Here is a 23,965-nt window from a genome sequence, read left to right on the forward strand (position 1 = left end):
TTCTACTTTAATAGAAGTGTATCTATGATTTTATGTATCTATATATTCTTGTAGTCCCCAAGTTGATAAAAATATGCAAGATTTGTCCTGTCACACTGAATTCACATGAAATTGTACACCCCAATTGCAGAAGACTGATGTTAGCTGCCAACTCTCTGTGGAGAAATTCATGGCAAAGTAATGATTAGCCTTAATGTCAGACCTGAAACTCTGAAAGTGCTTGAGGCAGATATCACTACAAACAAGGAGTTCCTATAAAGATCTGGCCTTCTTTACCAATGAGACCAACAGCAAAGAGCATCCAATCCACTGAAGAGAGAGCATACAGAGTGGGAGAAAATCTTCACTATCTACATTTGGCAGAAGATCCACATCTAGTTTTGAGTCTTGAAAAGGGCCCCAATTCTTGGGCAACTCTCCATGGTGCTGACCGGGAGAGTGCCTTGGCCTTGTATGTAGCAGAGCTGGTGAAAAGTTGCTAAAACATGATGCTTGTTCCTGAGGTCATGGCAGCTGAGACCCATGATATAGGTGTACAAAGCAGCTGCTTTCTTTGTTGTAGCTCTTGTGGAGAGTGTCACCATATGTAACTCAGGCAGGTCTTGAACTCATCATTTTCTGCCTCAGCCTCATTAGCACTGAGTATCCAAGTGGAGCAAGACAGCCAACTGCATGATTTTGATCTTCAGTAGGAGAAGAAAGAATTTGGAGTTGCACCACAGGGAAACATTTTTAAAGTAGAGGAATCTTTGTTGAACATAGTCCCCAAGATCATCTATACAAGTGTATGGGGACAGCCAACTGACTTTAGAGTGTGTGTGTGTGTGTGTGTTTGTGTGTGTGTGTTTGTATGTGTGTGTGTGTGTGTGTGTGCTCCAAGTGCTATGCAAGGGCCTGGGCCCATGCAGATTGTTCCCATTATTAACTCTGTTCCACACCTACTTCCTCTCAACTGTGGAAGGCTAACACATGTAACAGGCTGACTCACATAAGCCTGGCATGTTATCACAGGCCTGCCATCTCAGTACAGGAGACCAAGGCTGGAGCATTGGAAGTTTGAGGTTAGAATGATGTACAGCATGTGTTGAATGTCAGTGTTCTATCTATTTCTCTAACGTTATGAGGAGACACCATGAGCAATGGAAGTTACCAAAGAAAGAAGTGTTTTGCTGGGGATTTGCTTACCATTTCAGAAGTTGTCATGAAAATCATGGGAGCAGGCAGCAGGCAGACAGACATAGTGCTGAGCAGGCAGGCATGGTGCTGGAGCAGTAGCTGTGAGCTAACACATTGAGACAATAAGCAGGATTCAGAGAAAGCCTGAGCCAGTCACTTATGGTGGTGAGGGCTTTTGAAACCTCAAAGCCCACTCCCAGTGACTCTCATACTCCAACAAGGCCATACCTGCTGAATATAGTGAGAAATTATGTAAAAAAAAAAAACAAAACAGAAACACTCCCAACTCACATGAAAACAACCATCCAAAGCACTGGATCAACTGCCAACAATCCTAGATCATTGTTATAAATACTCCAATCAACTGTCCTCACGTCCTTATAAGTGTCTGACTTCCACCACATCCCATGAGAAAAAAAATCCCAGAATTGCCCTGAGAATGGGTTGTGCTGGACAGGACCCTGTGTGAGCCTCAAGATGTATGGGGAAGGGGCAGCGAGAGATTCACCTTTGGCCTTGACTGTTATTTAGTAGTGGCCTCTCCAGGTCCTCCCCTCTAGGAGACTAAGGTTTTCACTGTAGTCACAAGGGATGAGGGGCATATAATAATGTGGTCTCAGCTGAGCTGAAAAGTTTTGGCCATCCCTCAGGCAACTACTTAGCCAGCACAGAATCTTCCAAGTGTTAGGTCTCTTTCCTGTACAGTGCCAATATTGTCAGGAATCTATGTAGGTATCAATGGATGATAAATATAAAAAACATCTGGAAGGCACAGAATTCAATAGCAGAACAAACCCACAGATACCCATGTTCACAAATGGACTAAGGACCTGAATAGACATTGTTGAAAGGAGATATACATAAAGCCAACCGATATAGACAAAAGTTCTTAATCATAATCATCGGGAAAAAGTGAATGAAATTCAAAGTGAGACAACAACTCACCTTTGTTTACATTAACAAATCATCAGAGATGGGAATTAGTGCCAACAAGGAGCAAATTACCCCTTGTACAACACTCTTAAGGAGGGAATTGGCACAATAACGATGGAAAATACCATGCAAGTTTCCCAAAACATTAAATTTAGAACTGCCATACATTCTAGCTGCACCTGTACTGAAGGTGTGTCCAAGAGAAATAAGACCAATCACTGCAAGAAATGTCCGCATTTCCAGGCCTGGTGAAGCAATACCTGTGATACTTGTTATAGCAGACATAATCTAAATGTCTGTTAGTGGACAAATAGATCACCAATATAGCTGGATCTAAGTGTGGGGAGGCAAATCTTCCATTTCCAGGGACTTGGGAGGCCGATTCAGAGGGATGACAAGTAGAAGACTTGCGTGTCCTAGAGAATAAGTTTAAATACAGCATGGTGAAACTCAGCCGATGCTCTTAAATTTCTTTCAACTTTTAAGATGGGCTGGGGATAGGCCAAGGGGGAGACTGTTTACTTTACAAGTGAAAAGGCTGATATTCAGTCCACAGCAACTTTAAAAAATACCCTTTCTCACAAAGAGAGACATATGTGCACAAAGACATAGAACATCATCTAGCCACAAACAGACAGAAATCTTGTCATGCCTTTTAGTTGGCTGTTGTTGTTCAATGACATGGATGAAATAATACTAAGGTACACTGAGATTTATAAAAATGGACAAATGTGTTACCTACTACCTCATACATAGGTAGAGAAAAGTGCCAGGGGTTGCCAGTGTCTGAGAGGTACAGATGGAAAATGGGAAGGTGACCATGTACATGAAAAACATATTTTTATCATATGAATATAATGTACACTTTGGTGGTCATGGATAATAGTATTCAGAGATATAGGTTGTATATGTGCTATATGTGATCTATGAAGTACATGATAAATAGGCTGCCTTAGTTGCTTATAACTTTTAAAACACATAAACCTTATCTATTACTTGGTTCTTTTATGATAGACAATTGTAAGTTAAATCTGTATCAAATATTTATGTTACACACACACACACACACACACACACACACACACACACACACACACACACATATATATATATGATTGTTCAAGACTTTCCTGTGCCTTTGAAACGATCAAGATGGAAGTCTGAGTGATGTCATTACAAAGGAATAATGGTTTCTCTGGGGCGGGGGCAACCAAAGAGCTATTTAGCTTGATCGTAATCATTTTGCAATATTTCATATACTTGTAAACCTTAATTGCATACAATTTTATTTTGAGCTTTCTTTGAGAATATTAGTGTAAATGCATCCATACAGCAAGGAGAACCGAGGGACACATCTCCATATGTTCTCAGCCCTGAGAATAGCCAACACTTGCACTGGACCATGTCTGGGGTCTCAGGCTAGGAGAAGAGCAGTGTTATTGGTGAGTGCACAGAGAATCACTTGTGAGCACAGCGTGGCAGACAAAAGTATCTTCTCCTGTGAAGCCATGACTTGTAGCTCTGTACAGAGTGGAAGGGAAGAGACAGGTCCTTCAGAGCCTAGTATAGTGGTTCTCAACCTTCCAAATGCAGGGACGTGCCCAACCATGATATTATTTCATCGCCACTTCAGAACTTTAAGTTTCTACTGTTACGAGTCATAGTGTAAGTATCTGATATTCATGGTATACAACCCCCATGGGGGTCTCCACCCACAGGTTGAGAAGCACTGGCCTAGAAGGGTTTGGTGAATGATTGTGGCAAGTGGTGAGACATTTGGGAGACAAAAATATCTGGGTGCTGCTGAATGATACCAGTGCGTGTCTGGTGGTCAGTGTGCAGATTGTTCTGTGGCCATGATAGGAGTCAGCCTGGAGAGTGCTGGTCAGATTGGGTATGGGATGAGAAGAGGAACACCTATGGAGGCTCCTCATGAGTCAATCCAGCTGCCTTTGTTCTTCCTCTTCCTAGTGTTGCTGCTGCTGCATCCAACTACATTTCACTAAATATTTCAATAGACATCCGGTGTTTTCTCTCTCTCTCTCTCTCTCTCTCTCTCTCTCTCTCTCTCTCTCTCTCTCTCTCTCTCTCTCTCTCTCTCACACACACACACACACACACACACACACACACACATGCTCACTCACCTCAACATCCATAGACTTATAAACTAAGAAGTCATAACCACTGGGCAGACTACCTATCTCATGGAATTTGAAACTTCTTCTCCTCTTTTGAGTTGGTGGACCTGAGCCCTTGGAGTGAGGTTCAACTAGAACTTGATGAGTTTTGACACAGAGCTCAGCTTCCCAACTGAGGTTTAGCCTGCTTTCGTTACCTTTTTGACAAGCTAAGGTCATCTGGCAAGAGGAAACCTCATTTGGGGTAATCATTCCATAAGACTGGTATCTGTATTTTCTTGATTAACCAGGGAAAATTGAGGGCCCATTCCACTGGGCAGTGCAATCCCTGGGCCAGTGGCCTTGGGTTATGTAAGAGAGTAGGAAGAATAAGCCATGAGAACTAGGCAGCAAGCAGCCTTTCTCTATAGCCTCTGTTTCAGCTCCTGCCTTGAGTTCCTGTCTTCCCCAGTCAATTTAAGTATAGGATCCTAAATTGTGGGATTCAATAGACCCTTTCCTCCCCAGCTTGCTCTAGGTCTATGGTGCTATTCACAACAATAGGAAACCAAGTGTCATGGAGCCCAAGTCAGTAGAGAAAGCACTAGTGAGGATAGATGATGCTCAGGCTACCAAATGTGCCACAGAAAGAATGCATCCAAGTCTCTGGGATAAAAACATGGTTATAGCCAATCTTCACTGTGGATCTGACTGTATTGTGAATCAACTCAAAGATGTATCTCTGGATATGCCTATAAAGATATTTCCAGAACAATGTTCCTGAGGAGATGTGGACTGTCTGTGAGTGTGGGCTATGCCATTACATGGATTTTATTTGAAGTTTCAATAAATAAGGAAACAGAAATGCCATTGTCCCCTGCTCTATGGGGCCATTTTTTCTCTGTTGTGTAACCTGGGAAAGGTCCCTGAGCCTACCACCGTTAATTCAACCACACACTAGTTCCAGGACGCATTGTGTGTTTTTTTTTTTAAATAAAATAAATAGAATTTATTTATTTTAAATATATGAGAACACTGTGGCTGTCTTCAGACACACCAGAAAAAGGTATCGGGTCCCATTACAGATGGTTGTGAGCACTATGTGGTTGCTGGGAATTGAAATCAGGGCCTCTGGAAAAGCAGTCAGTACTAACTGCTAAGCCATCTCTCCAGCCCTGGGACTGTACATTTTACTCAGTGAGCTGAGATACAGACCTTGTGAGCTATTTTTGAAAGCAATGACGTGCATGAGCAATAAGATCTCCAACTAGTCTCTCCCTCTGGGTTTCGCCCTGGCTCTTCTACAGGAATTGAGAACAAGGGTTTGCGATTTGAAATCCTGCTGTCTGCTTGTACAGTACCTCTGAGAGGACCCTCGCTTCCCAGGAAGAATGGGGGAAGGTCAGCTGGCCCCAGACAACCAGTTTTTTACTTTATTCATGTGTGGCATACAGAAGATATTACTTAAAGGGGGAAAGGCTTGTGAGTTGTTCTATAGGCTGTTTATCTTCTCTTACAGGGCTATTTCACAATTTAGTGAAACTGCCTGGCTGCTTTTCCACCTTAGGGTAAAAAATCAGCTGAGCTCTGTCCTCCCTTGTAGATTTGCCCTGAGGAAACTATGTTACAGTAACTCCCAAGGTCACAGTAGGAAGTCAAGATACCCTCATCACATGGAGAGCAACCTTGTGTAGTTGGAGACAAGGTTACGTCTTTGGGGCTCACACGTGGGGAGGTGGGTGTTCTCTTGTCTTGAGGAGCTGTGTGTGCTTGGATACTGTTAGTGAACATGAAGTCTAAAGCCCCTTTAGAGTCAGTATAGATTCTTTGTCTGTGGGCGCCACCCCCTTCACAAACACTGTTCAAGGGTTTCAACTTTGATGCTTGCTTAGAGTGCAAGGGTCCTGACTGGATGGCCATCTGAGAAAAAACTCTCTTGAGTGGAGACTGCATTGCAACAAATGTCTCCCCCCATTCCCACCCTGCTGAGGAAGCGTCATTTTCTCAAGGAGGCAACCTGGTTGTCTTGGGGGTAGGCAGAAAGATACTATCTCTCCCCTCCCAGCTATTCCCACCCGCATCACCAAAATATCATCCCAGCACTTCTTAAGTTGATGTGAGTATGCAATGGGAAAGATTTTAACGAAGTCAAAAAATGTTTGAAAGTCTGCCAGCATTTATTTCAACATCACTGGACAAGAGTCCTTGAGAGCAGGGGCCTGAGCAGCCGAAGATCTTGATCACTGCGCATGGCCCCCATGTCTAGGATTCCAGTGGTCTCAGCTTCAGGTCGATCAGCGTCCTCTCCTAAGGGAGAAACAGACAGACAGGTGGACCCTTAGAAGGCCTGCTGGAACTGAGAAGAGGGTTCGTGTTCTGTGTGGGGGAGCGCAAGGGGGACAGCCTGGCTTGCTGTGAGTGGAAAGAGAGGCAGGGGCTAGCTCACCTGAAGAACTTGGACACACGTGCCAGAGCTCTCTGAAAGCGGTCCCTCCAGGACCTTGTGGAAGGAGCAGGCTCCCTGGCCTCTCTTGGGTCGCTGGATGAGTTCTCCATGGTGTGAGCAAAGGTCACACTGTCCTGGGTGTAATGTATTAAGTTTCTCACTTTCTGAAAAAGAGAGTTCAGGCCGTACTTAATCCCAACATGGCTGTTGCCCACGACCCCATTCAGCTACTGTGATGTGCATCTGCATAGCTGGTCGAGGTGCTGAGGACAAGAAGGGCCACCTGCCCTGTTCAAACCCCGGCCCCCTCGAGGGTCTTCCAGACTACATAGTAAGAGACTTACCTGCCCAGAAGGCGGAAAGTAGGGGACTAAGTTCATCCTTCCTACAGCCTGTGTGATTGCTCCAGGGACAGACAGCTGACTCCAGGAGTTCTCTGCACAGATCTGCTGAGCTGCCCACCCTTCTGGGTGTGGAGTGTCTAGCCTGGCCCCTGCACTGCTCAAAACCCGCCCCCTCCATAGCTCTCAGTCCCAATCACCTGGTTCCTCCCTGTTTCAGCCTAGTCCAGCGTGCTCAACCAGTGGATACATTTCTCTGAGTGGCCTGTGTCCTAATTCCCGCCCCTCTGAACTGTCTTATTACTGTCTTTGCTGCTCGTCCTCACTCTGGACAGCCCAGCAGCCTGAACACAAGTTCCCCTGGCTGAACCGAAAATGCAGAGGTCTTCGGGTTCCCGGTGAGTGGCCCTTCTGAGGGGTTTCCACAGACAGAAGTGCTCCTGAGGCCTGCCTGTGGTCTCCCTGTCCAGTTAGGACTGTGATGTTTCTCATGGCTCTCAGGAGGTGCAGAGTCCAAATGCTTTCTCCAAGGCCGGAGTCTATGCGAGCCATGGTGCCCTGAGGCCTCTTCTAGCTTTCCTCCCTGAGGAGATTGCTCTCAGCAGGTCTTGCGCATAACTGCTCCTGTGTGAAACCTTCTGGTGGGTGGTAGAAATATTTTGGGACCAGGTACATTTCTATAATGTGCAGGACAGTTGCAAGGGTCAGACACAGCTTTTAAAAGTTACCAGTTTAAACTTAGATCTGTGACTCATTTTGTGTTATCTCTTGGCCAGTCATTAGTCATATTGAGGATTTGCTTTATAAAAATTTCATTGGGGGATCTGTTTTTTGTTTTTTTCCTGTGCTATTTCCTGATATAATTTTTGTAGCGATTTGACAGCGTTGGTTGTGGTCTTCCTTAGAATTCCCTGGTGTGTATGTTCTGCCCTAAAGTGACTCTGTGTGGCGCTTACCACCATGTTGTGTACTGACTGTTTTGGTTTTTTTTTCTCTGGAGTTCACTCCTCCATCTTTGTCCTCCATCACATGGCGTTAGCCATTTTGAGTCCTAAACATTGACATCGAACTCTGCGCAACAACTTTTCCTTTTGTTAATGATTACAGCGAGTGACAATCCTGACCTTTTGATGTTTTTGATTGAAGAGCTTCATACTTCCTTTTATTTTAATTTTTCTTAGCCTGATTTTAATACTTTTCTCTAACGGAGTCTTTCAGTGATTGTGCCAATATGCTCAACAGATACTTTGTCTATTGTACTGTTACTGGAGACTGTATTAAAACACTTTGAGCATCCAGTTAATTGAATGTTAGTCGGTTTTTTTATACTAAAAATTTCTATTCAGTAACCTTGTACAGCATTTCTCACATTTAGGGGATGACTTTTATCTGGTGTGTGGATTATTTCCTGTAATCCAGAGGTGGATTTTTTGTTTGTTTGTTTAATGGAATGCAATTACCTAAGCGAATTCTTACTGGTCACAGGACAGAACACAAGTGCCTGTGGAATGTTCAGCCATAACTGGTTTACCTGAATGCTATGCTCCTCTTTCCCCACCAAGCCCTAGGCGAAGAGGCAGGAAGTTTGCGAGACCCAAAAGTCTGGAAAAACTAGGGCAGAACAGTGTCTTCTGCTTGTGACAGTACCACTGTACTTATGAACTCAAAGCACATAGCCTGAAGAATGTCAAGCCGGTCAATAATCCAGCATGGTTGGGGAAGGGGGTCATGTGTTTCGAAATCTAACTGAGGGGTTATAAACAATAGATAACTTTCGGGTTTAGAGAGAATCTGTTTTTTTCTAAAGGTGTGGCCCTGGTCAGTCAGCCATGTTCCTATGTATGGCCCTACACCTAGGAGCACATTTTTGAGGCAAGGTATGGTGACTGGTGCAATATGGGAGATTCAACTTAGCCCAAACTGAGTAGCAGATTGTTTTGACAGCTGTTACAGCCATGGTATCACCATCCACATAAGGGAATACAATAATTTCTGCCTCTTCAAGTCTTGGGCATGTCAAAATTATGCCTTTTTTTTTCTGTGTAGAGTCTCTGGGAAAGGAAATTATCAGGCTTCTTCTATATGTAACTAACATTAGGTGTTAAATCCCCTCTACTTTAGGGAACCGCGTAAGGACTTTTCTCCTGTGACAACCTCCAAGAAGGAGGAGGCTACCCCATTAAAGAGACGCCTGGTTGAGAGACATAAAAGGACTATGGCTGCTGCTCATTCATCGCACATGCACGTCAAGAAATTGGCTGTAGAAGAAGGAGTTCGAAGTAAGTGTCTTTCACTAGGTGGGGTAACTGAACTTGTAGGAGGAAGCATGAGTTGTTCTGTCACCAGTGCCATCACTGACTTGCATTGTGACTTTCAGTAAGGACTCTCTGGTGTATAAAATAAAATCAGTGTCAGGTACCAACTATTTAGTAGGAGAAATGATTTGCCAAGCATCAGGGAGCTGAAAAGATCAATAATGACTTGAGAACTCAGTATGGGTGTAGGATATTTTAGAAAAGGGGTGGTGGAGGAGGAAGTAGCAAACAAAATATGACTCTTCTTTTACAGCTGGAAAGAACACTGCACAGCAAATCCAGGCCCAGGTTGACACAGCAGCCCAGGAGGTAAGGAGAGTCTATTGCCTAAGGGGGCTTCCTCATTAGCCAGTACCCAGAACCTTTCTACTATATCCCAGAGAGAGTTCCCTTTTCCAACTGTATGACCTCCTCCTCTTGTGGCACTGGAAAAATTAGTCCTCCTTGGGCCTCAGTACTTGCAAATCAAAGAAAAAAAGTAAGATTGAGTGGTCTTCAAGGTTGCCACAGCTCTGAACTCAGTTCTTATTTTCATCTAAAGCTATTTTCATACTTTAATTTTTTCCACATACATCTGGGTGCCTGATTCTCATATTTGATTTCTGCCACCTCAGGAGAGCTCCCAAGGGCCTGTGCTGCTGAACCAGCACCCAGAAACAACATCTGTGCCATATACTCCAGAGACCGTGGGGCAACAACTGATGGTGTCCCTTCCTGGGGAGCCCCATGGGACCTCTGCCATGCCAAGCATGTGAGTACAAGAAACATGGATTGTCCTGTGTTTGGGAATTCCAATGTTGTGCTTAGTGCCATGGGAGGGTGACAATAAGAAGATGAAGATAAAGGAGTAGGGGAAGGAGAAGGCAGCAACTCTGCCAAAGAGGCAGGGACATCCTCAGATTTCACACACACACACACACACACACACACACACACACACACACACACATATATATATATATATACATATATATATATATATATATATTATTCATAAGGGTCTGGACAATTGACTTTTTCAAAGTCTCTGTTTCCCAGCAAGTGTGTTGGTGAACACAATCTATATCTATATTATTGGGAAGAGGACTAACACAAAGTCTACCACATAAGAGCCCCTCAAAAGCAGTGAAAATGTATATTACTTTTTGACAGAGAAAGAAGGTCCTGTTGAGATGTTGGAGTATTATAAAGAGGGCCACAGGGCCTCTGGGAAACGACTAAAGGCCAGCAGAAAAAAATTCCTGGAAGTGAATCTGAGTTGTCTTTCATGGCTAGACTTGACTGTGTAAAATGTAGGTAGGATCCAACCACCGAAAAGGGATGCTACTTACATACCTTCAGTCACTTTCAGACTAAAACACAGACATTGTGACTCATCATCATCTTCACTGAAGCCCTTGGAGAAAAAAGCCAGTACAAATTATTTTCTTAGAGATTCATGTAAAAGAAAGGAAAATGAGTCTATCAATAGGAGGGGTTTGCCCAAAGTGTACGGATAAATAAATATCTGTGCAGTCATTTGGATTCCCAGATCTCTATGTTGCAAATCTCTGCTACTCTGTGTACTGGTAGTACATGTCCATGAGAATTTTTAATCCCCTGGCCTCTCCTCCTCTTCTTCCAGGTGTCCAAGCCTGATTCTTCAGCCCTGTGCCACCACTGACCCTGTGCTACTGCAGCCACAGGTCATGGTAAAGACTGGGATTCAGAACAAGGGGAAGCAACGAGCTTTGTGGATAGGAACTCTAGTGGACCAAGTGGAGGTTGGGGAGCACCTGGGAGAGGCTAGGTGCTAGAGGGCCACTTGTCATAGGAGAGGACAGATTTTCCTAGTCTTCATTCTTCCATATCCTTTCTTCTGCAGGACCCCAGTGCCTCCAACCAGGCTTCAGTTTCTGCTACCTTAGAGTGGCAGGAGATGCTGGAGGCTGCTGAAGCTCTGCTGGCTCTGAAAAATTCATCTCAGACACGTCACCAGCCCTGTGGCATGCCAGGTATGTATGGATATTTGAGAGGTGAGAGCTTTCAGTAGTTGGGAATCCAGTGTTGGTGGTTTTAACCAGCTCAGAACCAAACACTCAAGTTCCTAAGGCTGACTGGAGAGAAGGTGTCTCAGAGCCACTAGGTGAATTTTCAGGTTACTACATGCTTTGTTCACTAACAAATGGCTAGTGTCCTGACATCAAGAAACAGGTAGACTGATGTCCCTGAAATAGCAAAGCCTTACTTCAGGGGAGGCAGTATATCAAGTAGAAGGATTAGAACTATGTGTAATGGTTCCCAATGCATGGTTGTGGTTGTATTCCAGACCACTGTAGACTGAGGAGGACTAAAAGGACAAGCGCAGGGGATAAGGGTCTGAAATAGATGCTGACTTAGGGCATCCTCATGGAGATACTGAGCCTGGGCAGTCTTATCAGGTTAAATGTCACCAGTGAGTTTCAATGACTCCCTCAAACACGAAGGGCTTCATGAGTTCAGAGGAGTGTTACATGGTTGGGGAGTCTGAGATAAGAGGCTGTGCACTGGTGAGACAAAAATATCAATCTGGCATGTGAGTGGGAAGCTACTCTGGGTATGCCTGAAGAAAAAAGACAATTAATGAAGCTGGAGAGATTAATTATCACTGAGGTCTAGCAAGGAGTTTAATGTAGGTTGGACCAGCAAACCTGTGGGGTGAGGAGATTCCTCAACTCAATAAGGATTATATCTAGAGACCCCAGGTTTGACCAAAAGGGATTACTGGCTGTAACTGAGAGATGGTAGAGCTAAGAACAGAGATAAGGGATTATGATGGGATGGGTGTATTCCTGGTCTTACTGAAATCTCTCTCTCTCTCTCTCTCTCTCTCTCTCTCTCTCTCTCTCTCTCTCTCTCTCTCTCTCTCTCTCTCTCATACATAAAGTGAAGAGAGAGCTGAGCGGAGCATCACGTATGTGATTTGGCTCTGGACTTTGTTGGCTCTGGACTTTGTCTTTCTGTCTCCAGGTACTGCTGGAGAGAGGGGACTGCAGCTGTCCAACCCCTCTATGCCACCAAGGCCTACCAGCTCTGGTTCTCTGCCTTCTGGACATCTGGATTGCATGTCCCTCTTGACTTAAGAACCCAGACTATGAGGCCTCACTAGAGCACTGCCTGTTTGATTACTGTTTCTGAACTTGCAAAATGGCTCCTGTCCAAAGTGCTTAATGTGTTTTTTAAGCCTTCAGGTATTTTATAAGCTTTAAGATCCTTTTTATGATGTAGGGCAATTACTTGGCTTTCCTATGTTCTTTACCCCCATCTGTAATTTCTTTGGAAGCTGGGGCTTTTTATGTGTCTTATAAAATGCTTTGTGCAATCTAATATGATCAAACAATCTATCAACGGGGTTCTGAGTGGTATCAAATGCCAGTGTTTTCCTTTGTGTGCACTCACTCGCACACATATCTGCACACTACTGTACTTAAAACATGCATGTGGAAACATGAGGATTTTCACATTGCATCTAGATTTGTGTGTTACCAAAAATAAATAATTTTGTAAGGCATTAAAAAGTATTTTTTTTTATTAAGCGGCGTATCAAGGAAGACTATTTTGTTAACCAGTTAGCTCAAAATCAATTCTATTAAAGCATCAGGCAACAGGTTCAAAAGAGCAAACATCAATCACAATGTCTTTCAGAATTTCACAGCCCTTTTATTTGGTGCCCAAGTCAGCATTATGCAGTATTTAATGGGCTAGCTACTTCATCCTTGCATGATGTTCTGTATCCTCTAATAATTAAAACTCAACACAGAAATAGAGACCCTACCAGACACACAGAAATCTCACCTTTCCTTCCATGCCTCTTCTCATTTCATTGCAAATTATTGATAATATATATATCTGCTATTACCTTTTGTCCTGATGCTCTGTTAACAAGAATTCTGATATTCTCCATCTGATGGTGGAAAAATCAACATGAAAAAACAGGATATTGAGCAAGACTGAAAAACATCTCACTTCTACTTCCTTGAGTAGTTTCATGGATACATGATCTCTAAGTCCATACTTCCACAGTGACAAATGATTAAAGTAAAGTATTCCTTAAGGAAGAGCTGTGATCTGCTATACAACTGTATCTTTGACACATGTTGGTCCCATAGCTGAGTTAGTCCTTCTGGTTTCATAGTTACCACTAGGCAATGTTTGCAATTCTGAGTTCACAGAGCTATGGTGCACACAATTCTTGTATGATTGTTTTTTATCCTTTACTGGTATGTAACTTTTATCTGGAATCCATTTAAAATTTATATTCATATACAGTATAAAGAAGACATCTGGTTATACAAGCACCATATGTTAAACATTCTTTATATAATGATGGTCAAGAATACATGGACTGCAAGACCTGTGAGACGTATGGAAGTTAGCTGAGAAGCCATAGCAATAGGCCATGATAAAAACAAGAAAGAATTCTAGCTATAGGTGTAGGATAATTCTCATGTATGCATCTCCATGCTCCTATCTCTACTAAACATAATGTTAAACAACCAGGAGAAATCTGGAACACTTAGCTCCTGTACTGGAACTGACATGGAATACTGGCCTATGGATTAAATGTTCTGGGTTATTTAGCAGCTATATGACAAACTCGTTTCTATCTTGCCTGACTTGAAAGGCTGCAGGAAATAGGTTGACATTTAGAAACCACTCATAACAGAAGCCAGAAGCATTTAAGAGCTGCAGGCCTTTTAGGGAACAGGAAAGTAGGAAAAGCTAAATAGGTAATTGAACCTCTGGCCCACTGGCAACAGTCTTCCTATACATTAAGCCAGAACTCAGGACTGGGAAGAACCTCACGAAAGATTGAAAGAAAGCACACCTGTTAAAGGTGAATGGAGTGGTGAATAATAGAACTCAATGAATAACTAATTGCATTTCACAGTTTGAACAGAACCTTGTGAAAGATATCTATTATTAGCTTTAATTCAGTTCTCAAATTTTGAAGCCATAGAATCAAAGAAAGCAGGCAATAGAAAAATATAGAACTGTAATTCTTCACCAAGCAGCAGTTGATTTAGATCATCTTCCCCACTGAGGCAACCCACACACAATCACTGCTGAAAATGACAGGTAGAGAAACCACCCAGGAAAAGATCTGGCAGCGCTAAACAGCTGGACATTAGGCTCATACTAGGTATTTGATAAGCAGAGCACCTTATAGGGCCTAATGAACCCCCTTGAGGCCAACAAGACAAAGCCTGCCTAAGTTCTACTATATAGCAAGGAGCACGGAGTACACAGGCCATTCACTGGATCAGCACTGGGAATATCAGTGGATCTTAAGAACTCAGTCCCTGATGTCACATGAAAGTGATTGTGTAAAGCTGTGGCCCTAAACCCACAGAAAACAACAGCTTCATATCTCTGGATGAAATGAAAACGGACGCAAACTTTCAATGACATTTGAGTTGTATTAATTATTTTTCTCTTGCTATGATAAAACACCATAACCACAGTAACTTACAGAAGAAGGGATTTATTTTGGCTTTTGGTTCCAGAGGATTTAAGAGTCTGTCACAGAAGGGAAACATGGCAGCAAGCAGTTCAGGTGACAGCTGGAGCAGGAAAGAGGGCTCACATCTTAATTTTTAAGGAAAAGCAGAGAAAGCAAACTAGAAATGGCCTGAATCTTTACGTTCTTCAATTCTGCTCCCAGTGACATACTTCTCCTGGCAAGGTCATCGCTCCTAAACTACTGAAATCATTCTACCAACTGGGGACCAAGTGTTCAAATGCCTGAGACTATAGGAATATTTTTCATTTAAGCCACCACATTCCACTCCCTGGCTCCCATACTTTCATGGATATCTAAAAATGCAAAATGCATTTTGTCTGATTTCAAAGGCTCCCATAGTCTCAACACTGTTTAAAAATCTAAAGGCCCTACTGAGACTTGAGGCAACTTCTTTGTTTTATTTCCCATTATTTTGTTTCCATTTATCCAGCACTAGCCTCAAAACAAGGACAGATTTGTACCCCCTGTAAATCACTCTATCTTTTAAAAAACTTTTGATAGATTCTTTGTGAATCTACCATGGACCCAATCCAACTCATCTGCCCTTTGTATCCACCCTTTTTCTTTGCAACCTCCCCCACAAAATTAAATTTTAAAAAACTGAACAAAACCAAACTAACAACAAAAACAAAACCACAAATTCTTTCCATAGAAACTGTAGTGTGTCCACACATCTTTATTTGAAAGTATTCATTGCAATAAATAAATAAATAATAAATAAATAAATAAATAAATAAATAAATAAATAAATAAATAAATGGATTTGGTTCAAGTCCCCTGGCTCCTGCTACACTGTCAATCCTGGATCCTCATTGGGACTTCTCTCAGATATCCTGTTGTTGCCCTGTGTCATGGAGATCCTGCAGCTTGTTTCTGCAGGACTGGCCCCTTTATGCGCTCCGGCAGTTCATAGATGGGGTAGATGTTGGGATAAGCCAACTCAAAGCCTTGGATTTCGGCCTGAGTAGTAGCTGAGCTGGTCAGCCTGCCAGCACTCTCCAGCACTGCCCCAGCTAGCTTACCCAATGACATTTCACTGCTATGCTTGAGTAACCAGCAAACCCACGGCCACATTCATGCCGGCAGGGCCAGCTCTACTGTGTTGCCCAGGCGAGGTGCGGAGCTTTCTCTCCCTCCTAAGCCCTACAACTGGTGAGTCGCTGGGCCAGCATTTTTGCTTTGATGACCCAGGGGCCAGCTCTCCCACCTGTCACAGGTGATGAGGGACAAGGGGGCTGAGTGTATATCTCCTGCACCCATGCCCCCTCACAGCAGATAAGTGGCATGATGAGTTCTCCCTTGGGCTTGCCCTCGATGCCTGCTCACCCATGCCTGCCCCCACCAGGGTCAGCTCTACTATGCTGCCCAGGTGATATAGGGCCCACTCTCTAGAGTGCTGCAGCCAGTGTATGAGAGGCAGGACCTCTCCCACTCCCATACTCTCTGAACTAGCTCCAAGGCAATTTCTTAATTGCAGCCCCTGTAAAATAAAAAAGGCAAACCACATATTTCTAATATGTAGTGACACAGAATGCATATTACTATTCCAAAATGAAGGAGTGGGGGTAGAGTAAAGAAATACTGGATCAGAGCAAGACCAAAACCCAGCAGGATAAATGCCAAATTCTGTCGCTCTATGTCTGATGTTGAGACTTTAATTTCAAAGGGCTTAGATAGTCCTACTCCTCCAGCTTTGCAGTGTGCAACTCACAAATGTCTCTTGGACTGATTCTATTCCCTGTATTTAGCACTCCCTGGCTGATGTCTCATGACCCTGGCATCTCCAACATCTTGGGATCTCCACCACAACCCATCCCTTTCTTTCACAGATTCAGCTAATGACCTCTCAGGGCCCCATGCAATGACTCTACTACAATATATTGCCTGGACTCAGTGGCTCTCTGAAATGACAGATGAAGATTCCATAACCCCTTTAATCAAGTGTCCTTCATGACTCTAAAGCCAGCATAACATGATTAACACAGCCAAGTTTATGTGCCATCTTGGGATTAATGAAATACTGAAACTGCTAGAACGCTATAAGACAAGACAAGGGAAACCAATACCAGCAAAGACTAGTGAGGTAGATCAAGTCAAACCAAGGCCAGAACCTCCTCCCACTGTCTGTGGGGTCATATTTATATTCTTTCTAAACATCACACATCCTCTCATGTGTGTCTGCTTCAGCAAAACATCCTCTCACCTGTATGCTCCAGCAAAAAGCATTACACAACTGAGTTTCCAAAGAAATCAGAAACTTCCCCTTCAGTGTTCCTTCAAAAGTCATTGACTGTGGAACCAAGACAACAACAACAACAACAACAACAAAACTGTCAGGCATGGAAAACTTCCTTTAGAGTTGCTGGTTGGGGGAGTGGTTGGTTGGCTCTTATGAAGTATAATCCACTGAGGATGTACCTGGTGGGCCCATGCCAAAGTGCGCCTCTGAGTAATTATATCACACAACACATCTGGTATAAAGGGGTTTGTTTGGGGGAAGGGAGGGGAGTGAAGGCCTGAAGAAGGGAGAGGCAAATGAGTAGACAGGGAGAAAGAAAGAAGAGTAGAAAGAAGGGAGCAGAGCATGAGGACAGAGAAAGGTGGTGGGGTGGGGTAGAGAAGGACAGAAATGGAGGTGGATTACCTTAGAGTAAGGAGCTAGTTGCTTGTTGTTCTCTAGTTGTCAAGCTACAGTTAGCTTAGCCATCAATGTGATCAGAGACCCCAGAAGAATAAATTGTAATCTAAATGGCTATGTATCAACTAAAGTTCAAAGATTTGTCCATAGTCCACTATCGCAACAGTTGTTCCAGGTTTCTGTGGTCTCGGTGATACTGCAAGCTGAGGCAGTTTTTGACCATCAGGCCTATGGAGGTGGAACATGGAAGGGACTGCCCTCATCTTGTCTAAAGCTATGTGTGGCAATCAATTCTCCAGATGTTCTCTATTTGTCCACAGTTCAGGCCAGGCCCTGGCAGCAGTGGAGGCACTGGGGAAGTTATGTTTCGTGATTATCATACTACAGTCCCAGTGGCATCCTTTGTCATGGTGCCGATATCTTCTTAGAGACTTTGGGATGGGGGGTCACTGTTAGGATTTGGGAGTCTCTGTCGTAGTAATTTTAAATATATTAAATGCCGTATTCAGCAGGTCTCTGACAGACTTGAGGGCTAGTTCCTACCAAACATATCTGAGTTAGACAATCTTGGCTGTTTTTAGTTATCTGACCTTAATTGTGCTTTGCAAACATAAAACAGGAGACTAAAGCTTAATCTTGTAATTAACTGCATTAGTTCTTTGGATTACTTCAAATGTATTTATGAACACATTAAAGGATTTGATCATTTATAAACTTACGGACTACCAATTTGCATTTCTTTTTTTTAATTAGGTATTTTCCTCATTTACATTTCCAATGCTATCCAAAAAGTCCCCAATACACTCCCCCACATCCAATACCCACCCACTCCCAATTTTTGGCCCTGGGGTTCCCCTGTACTGGGGCATATAAAGTTTGCAAGTCCAATGGGCCTCTCTTTCCAGTGATGGCCGATTAGGCCATCTTTTGATACATATGCAGCTAGAGTCAAGAGCTCCAGGGTACTGGTTAGTTCATATTGTTGTCCCACCTATAGGATTGCAGTTCCCTTTAGCTCCTTGGGTACTTTCTCTAGCTCCTCCTTTGGGGGCCCTGTGATCCATCCAATAGCTGACTGTGAGCATCCACTTCTGTATTTGCTAGGCCCTGGCATAGTCTCACAAGAGACAGCTATATCTGGGTCCTTTCAGCAAAATCTTGGTAGTGTATGCAATGGTGTCAGCGTTTGGAAGCTGATTATGGGATGGATCCCTGGATATGGCAGTCTTTAGATGGCCCATCCTTTCGTCACAGCTCCAAACTTTATCTCTGTAAATCTTTCCATGGGTGTTTTGTTCCCAATTCTAAGAAGGGGCACAGTGTCCACACTTTGGTCTTCGTTCTTCTTGAGTTTCATGCGATTGACAAATTGTATCTTATATCTTGGGTATCCTAGGTTTTTGGGCTAATATCCACTTATCAGTGAGTACATATTGTGTGAGTTCCTTTGTGATTGTGTTACCTCACTCAGGATGATGCCCTCCAGGTCCATCCATTTAGCTAGGAATTTCATAAATTCATTCCTTTTAATAGCTGAGTAGTACTCCATTGTGTAAATGTACCACATTTTCTGTATCCATTCCTCTGTTGAGGGGCATCTGGGTTCTTTCCAGCTTCTGGCTATTATAAATAAGGCTGCTATGAACATAGTGGAGCATGTGTCCTTCTTACCTGTTGGAACATCTTCTGGATATATGCCCAGGAGTGGTATTGCTGGATCCTCTGGTAGTATTATGTCCAGTTTTCTGAGGAAGGGCCAAACTGATTTCCAGAGTGGTTGTACAAGCTTGCAATCCCACCAAAAATGAAGGAGTGTTCCCCTTTCTCCACATCCTCGCCAGCATCTGCTGTCACCTGAATTTTTGATCTTAGCCATTCTGACTGGTGTGAGGTGGAATCTCAGGGTTGTTTTGAGTTGCATTTCCCTGATGATTAAGGATGTTGAACATTTTTTCAGGTGCTTCTCTGCCATTCGGTATTCCTCGGGTGAGAATTCTTTGTTCAGTTCTGAGCCCCATTTTTTAATGGGGTTATTTGATTTTCTGGAGTCCACCTTCTTGAGTTCCTTATATATATTGGATATTAGTCCCCTATCTGATTTAGGATAGGTAAAGATCCTTTCCCAATCTGTTGGTGGCCTTTTTCTCTTATTGACGGTGTCTTTTGCCTTGCAGAAGGTTTGCAACTTTATGAGGTCTCATTTATCGATTCTCGATCTTACAGCACAAGCCTTTGCTGTTCTATTCAGGAATTTTTCCCCTGTACCCATATCTTCGAGGCTTTTCCCTACTTTCTCCTCTATAAGTTTCAGTGTCTCTGATTTTATGTGGAGTTCCTTAATCCACTTAGATTTGACCTTGGTACAAGGAGACAGGAATGGATGAATTGGCATTCTTCTACATGATTATCGACAGTTGTGCCAGCACCATTTGTTGAAAATGCTGTCTTTTTTCCACTGGATGGTTTTTGCTCCCTTGTCAAAGATCAAGTTACCATAGGTGTGTGGGTTCATCTCAGGGTCTTCAATTCTGTTCCATTGGTCTACTTGTCTGTCGTTATACCAGTACCATGCAGTTTTTATCACAATTGCTCTGTAGTACAGCTTTAGGTCAGGCATGGTGATTCCACCAGAGGTTCTTTTATCCTTGAGAAGAGTTTTTGCTATCCTAGGTTTTTTGTTGTTCCAGATGAATTTGCAGATTGCCCTTTCTAATTCGTTGAAGAATTGAGTTGGAATTTTGATGGGGATTGCATTGAATCTGTAGATTGCTTTTGGCAAGATAGCCATTTTTACAATATTGATCCTGCCAATCAATGAGCATGGGAGATCTTTCCATCTTCTGAGATCTTCTTTAATTTCTTTCTTCGGAGACCTGAAGTTCTTATCATACAGATCTTTCACTTCCTTAGTTAGAGTCATGCCAAGGTATTTTATATTGTTTGTGACTATTGAGAAGGGTGTTGTTTCCCTAATTTCTTTCTCAGCCTGTTTATCTTTTATGTACAGAAAGGCCATTGACTTGCTTGAGTTAATTTTATATCCAGCTACTTCATTGAAGCTGTTAATCAGGCTTAGGAGTTCTCTGGTGGAATTTTTAGGGTCACTCATATATACTATCATATCATCTGCAAAGAGTGATATTTTGACTTCTTCTTTTCCAATTTGTATCCCCTTGATCTCCTTTTGTTGTCTAATTGCTCTGGCTAGGACTTCAAGTACAATATTGAATAGGTAGGGAGCAAGTGGACAGCCTTGTCTAGTCCCTGATTTTAGTGGGATTTCTTCCAGCTTCTCACCATTTACTTTGATGTTGGCTACTGGTTTGCTGTAGATTGCTTTTATCATTGTTAGGTATGGGCCTTGAATTCCTGATCTTTCCAAGACTTTTATCATGAATGGGTGCTGGATTTTGTCAAAGGCTTTCTCAGTATCTAAAGAGATGATTATGTGGTTTTTGTCTTTGAGTTTGTTTATATACAGGATTACGTTGATGGATTTCCGTATACTGAACCATTCTTGCATCCCTCGGATGAAACCTACTTGGTCAGGATGGATGATTGTTTTGATGTGTTCTTGGATTTGGTTAGCGAGAACTTTATTTAGGATTTTTGCATCGATATTCATAAAGGAAATTGGTCTGAAGTTCTCTATCTTTGTTGGGTCTTTTTGTGGTTTAGGTATCAGAGTAATTGTGACTTCATAGAATGAGTTGCATAGAGTACCTTCTGTTTCTATTTTGTGTTATAGTTTGTGAAGAACTGGAATTAGATCTTCTTTGAAGGTTTCATAGAACTCTGCACTAAACCCATCTGGTCCTGGGCTTTTTTTTTTTTTTTTGGTTGGGAGACTATTAATGACTGCTTCTATTTCTTTAGGGGATATGGGACTGTTTAGGTCATTAACCTGATCCTGATTTAACTTTGGTACCTGGTATCTGTCCAGAAACTTGTCCATTTCATCCAGGTTTTCCAGTTTTGTTGAGTATAGCCTTTTGTAGAAGGATCTGATTTTGTTTTGGATTTCTTCAGTGTTTGTTGTTATGTTTCCCTTTTCATTTCTGATTTTGTTAATTAGGATGCTTTCCCTGTGCCCTCTAGTGAATCTGGCTAAGGGTTTATCTATCTTGTTGATTTTCTCAACGAACCAGCTCCTCGATTGGTTGATTCTTTGAATAGTTCTTCTTGTTTCCACTTGGTTGATTTCACCCCTGAGTTTGATTATTTCCTGCCATCTACTCCTCTTGGGTGAATTTGCTTCCTTTTGTTCTAGAGCTTTTAGGTCTGTTGTCAAGCTGCTAATGTGTGCTCTCTCTAGTTTCTTTTTGGAGGCATTCAGAGCTATGAGTTTTCCTCTTAGAAATACTTTAATTGTGTCCCATAAGTTTGGGTATGTTGTGGCTTCATTTTCATTAAACTATGAAAAGTCTTTAATTTCTTTCTTTATTCCTTCCTTGACCAAGGTATCATTGAGAAGTGTGTTGGTCAGTTTCCATGTGAATGTTGGCTTTCCGTTATTTATGTTGTTATTGAAGATCAGCCTTAGTCCATGGTGGTCTGATAGGATGCATGGGACAATTTCAATATTTTTCTATCTCTTGAGGCCTGTTTTGTGACCAATTATCTGGTCAATTTTGGAGAAGGTCCCGTGAGGTGCTGAGAAGAAGGTATATCCTTTTGTTTTAGGATAAAATGTTCTGTAGATATCTGTTAAGTCCATTTGTTTCATAACTTCTGTTAGTTTCACTGTGTCCCTGTTTATTTTCTGTTTCCACGATCTGTCCATTGATGAATGTGGTGTGTTGAAGTCTCCCACTATTATTGTGTGAGGTGCAATGTGTGCTTTGAGCCTTACTAAAGTGTCTTTAATGAATGTGGCTGCCCTTGCATTTGGAGCATAGAATTCAGAATTTAGAGTTCCTCCTGGAGGATTTTACCTTTGATGAGTATGAAGTGTCCCTCCTTGTCTTTTTTGATAACTTTGGGTTAGAAGTCGATTTTATTCGATATTAGAATGGCTACTTCAGCTTGTTTCTTCAGGTCATTTGCTTGGAAAATTGTTTTCCAGCCTTTCACTCTGATGTAGTGTCTGTCTTTTTCCCTGAGATGGGTTTCCTGTAAGCAGCAGAATGTTGGGTCCTGTTTGTGTAGCCAGTTTGTTAGTCTATGTCTTTTTATTTGGGAATTGAGTCCATTGATATTAAGCGATATTAAGGAAAAGTAATTGTTGCTTCCTATTATTTTTGTTGGTAGAGTTGGCATTCTGTTCTTATGGCTGTCTTCTTTTTGGTTTGTTGAGGAATTACTTTCTTGCTTTTTCTAGGGCGTGATTTCCGTCCTTGTATTGGTTTTTTTTTTTTTTCTGTTATTATCCTTTGAAGGGCTAGATTCGTGGAAAGATAATGTGTGAATTTGGTTTTGTCGTGGAATACTTTGGTTTCTCCATCTATGGTAATTGAGAGTTTGGACGAGTTTAGCCTAGGCTGGCATTTGTGTTCTCTTAGTGTCTGTAGAACATCTGTCCAGGCTCTTCTGGCTTTCATAGTCTCTGGTGAAAAGTCTGGTGTAATTCTGATAGGCCTGCCTTTATATGTTACTTGACCCTTCTCCCTTACTGCTTTTAATATTCTATCTTTTTTTAGTGCATTTGTTGTTCTGATTATTATGTGTTGGGAGGAATTTCTTTTCTGGTCCAGTCTATTTGGACTTCTGTAGGCTTCTTGTATGTTCATGGGCATCTCTTTCTTTAGGTTTGGGAAGTTTTCTTCTAAAATTTTGTTGAAGATATTTGCTGGCCTTTTAAGTTGAAAATCTTCATTCTTATCAACTTCTATTATTCGTAGGTTTGGTCTTCTCATTGTGTCCTGTATTTCCTGGATGTTTTGAGTTAGGATCCTTTTTCGTTTTGTATTTTCTTTGATTGTTGTGCCGATGTTCTCTATGGAATCTTCTGCACCTGATATTCTCTCTTCCATCTGTTGTATTCTGTTCCTGATGCTCATATCTATGGTTCCAGATTTCTTTCCTAGGGTTTCTATCTCCAGCGTTGCCTCACTTTGGGTTTTCTTTATTGTGTCTACTTCCCTTTTTAGGTCTAGTATAGTTTTGTTCATTTCCATCACCTGTTTGGATGTGTTTTCCTGTTTTTCTTGGAGAACTTCTACTTGTTTGGTTGTGTTTTCCTGTTTTTCTTTAAGGATTTGTAACTCTTTCGCAGTGTTCTCCTTTATTTCTTTAAGTGAGTTATTAAAGTTCTTCTTGATGTCCTCTAGCCTCATCACGAGATATGCTTTTAAATCTGGGTCTAGCTATTCGGTTGTGTTGGGGTGCCCAGGACTAGGTGGGGTGGGAGTGCTGCGTTCTGATGATGGTGAGTGGTCTTGATTTCTGTTAGTAGGATTCTTGCATTTGCCTTTCACCATGTGGTAATCTCTGGGACTGTGCAGAATACACTCTG

The 23,965-nt window shown here is 42.4% G+C and overlaps 1 protein-coding gene and 1 long non-coding RNA gene across 6 annotated transcripts in view; one reads left to right on the forward strand and one right to left on the reverse strand.

The window, feature by feature from the left end:
* LOC110286907 (doublesex- and mab-3-related transcription factor C1) overlaps positions 1-12,854 on the forward strand; it is a 35,217-nt gene extending 22,363 nt beyond the window's left edge. The window contains exons 1-7 of one of the 5 annotated variants that reach the window (XM_085838075.1): positions 7,332-7,414; positions 9,138-9,295; positions 9,585-9,640; positions 9,946-10,082; positions 10,956-11,094; positions 11,196-11,325; positions 12,320-12,854. In XM_085838075.1, the coding sequence (XP_085694201.1) occupies positions 7,392-7,414; positions 9,138-9,295; positions 9,585-9,640; positions 9,946-10,082; positions 10,956-11,094; positions 11,196-11,325; positions 12,320-12,432 (756 nt within the window). In that variant the 5' untranslated portion in view covers positions 7,332-7,391 and the 3' untranslated portion in view covers positions 12,433-12,854. Of the gene's footprint in view, positions 1-7,331; positions 7,415-9,137; positions 9,296-9,584; positions 9,641-9,945; positions 10,083-10,955; positions 11,095-11,195; positions 11,326-12,236 lie in introns of those variants that run through there. The other 4 variants (XM_021153560.3, XM_085838077.1, XM_085838076.1 and 1 more) reach the window with 4 other exon arrangements.
* LOC110287492 (uncharacterized) lies at positions 6,403-7,127 on the reverse strand. The gene is made up of 3 exons (XR_002377220.2): positions 7,020-7,127; positions 6,676-6,839; positions 6,403-6,536 (listed from the first exon to the last, which is right to left on the reverse strand). It is a non-coding gene; the product is annotated as an uncharacterized LOC110287492 (long non-coding RNA).
* Positions 12,855-23,965: the final 11,111 nt, after the last annotated feature.

This window comes from Mus caroli, unplaced genomic scaffold (genome assembly GCF_978045245.1).
Source record: "Mus caroli unplaced genomic scaffold, Mus_caroli_1 scaffold_5, whole genome shotgun sequence".
NCBI classification, from domain to species: Eukaryota; Metazoa; Chordata; class Mammalia; order Rodentia; family Muridae; genus Mus; species Mus caroli.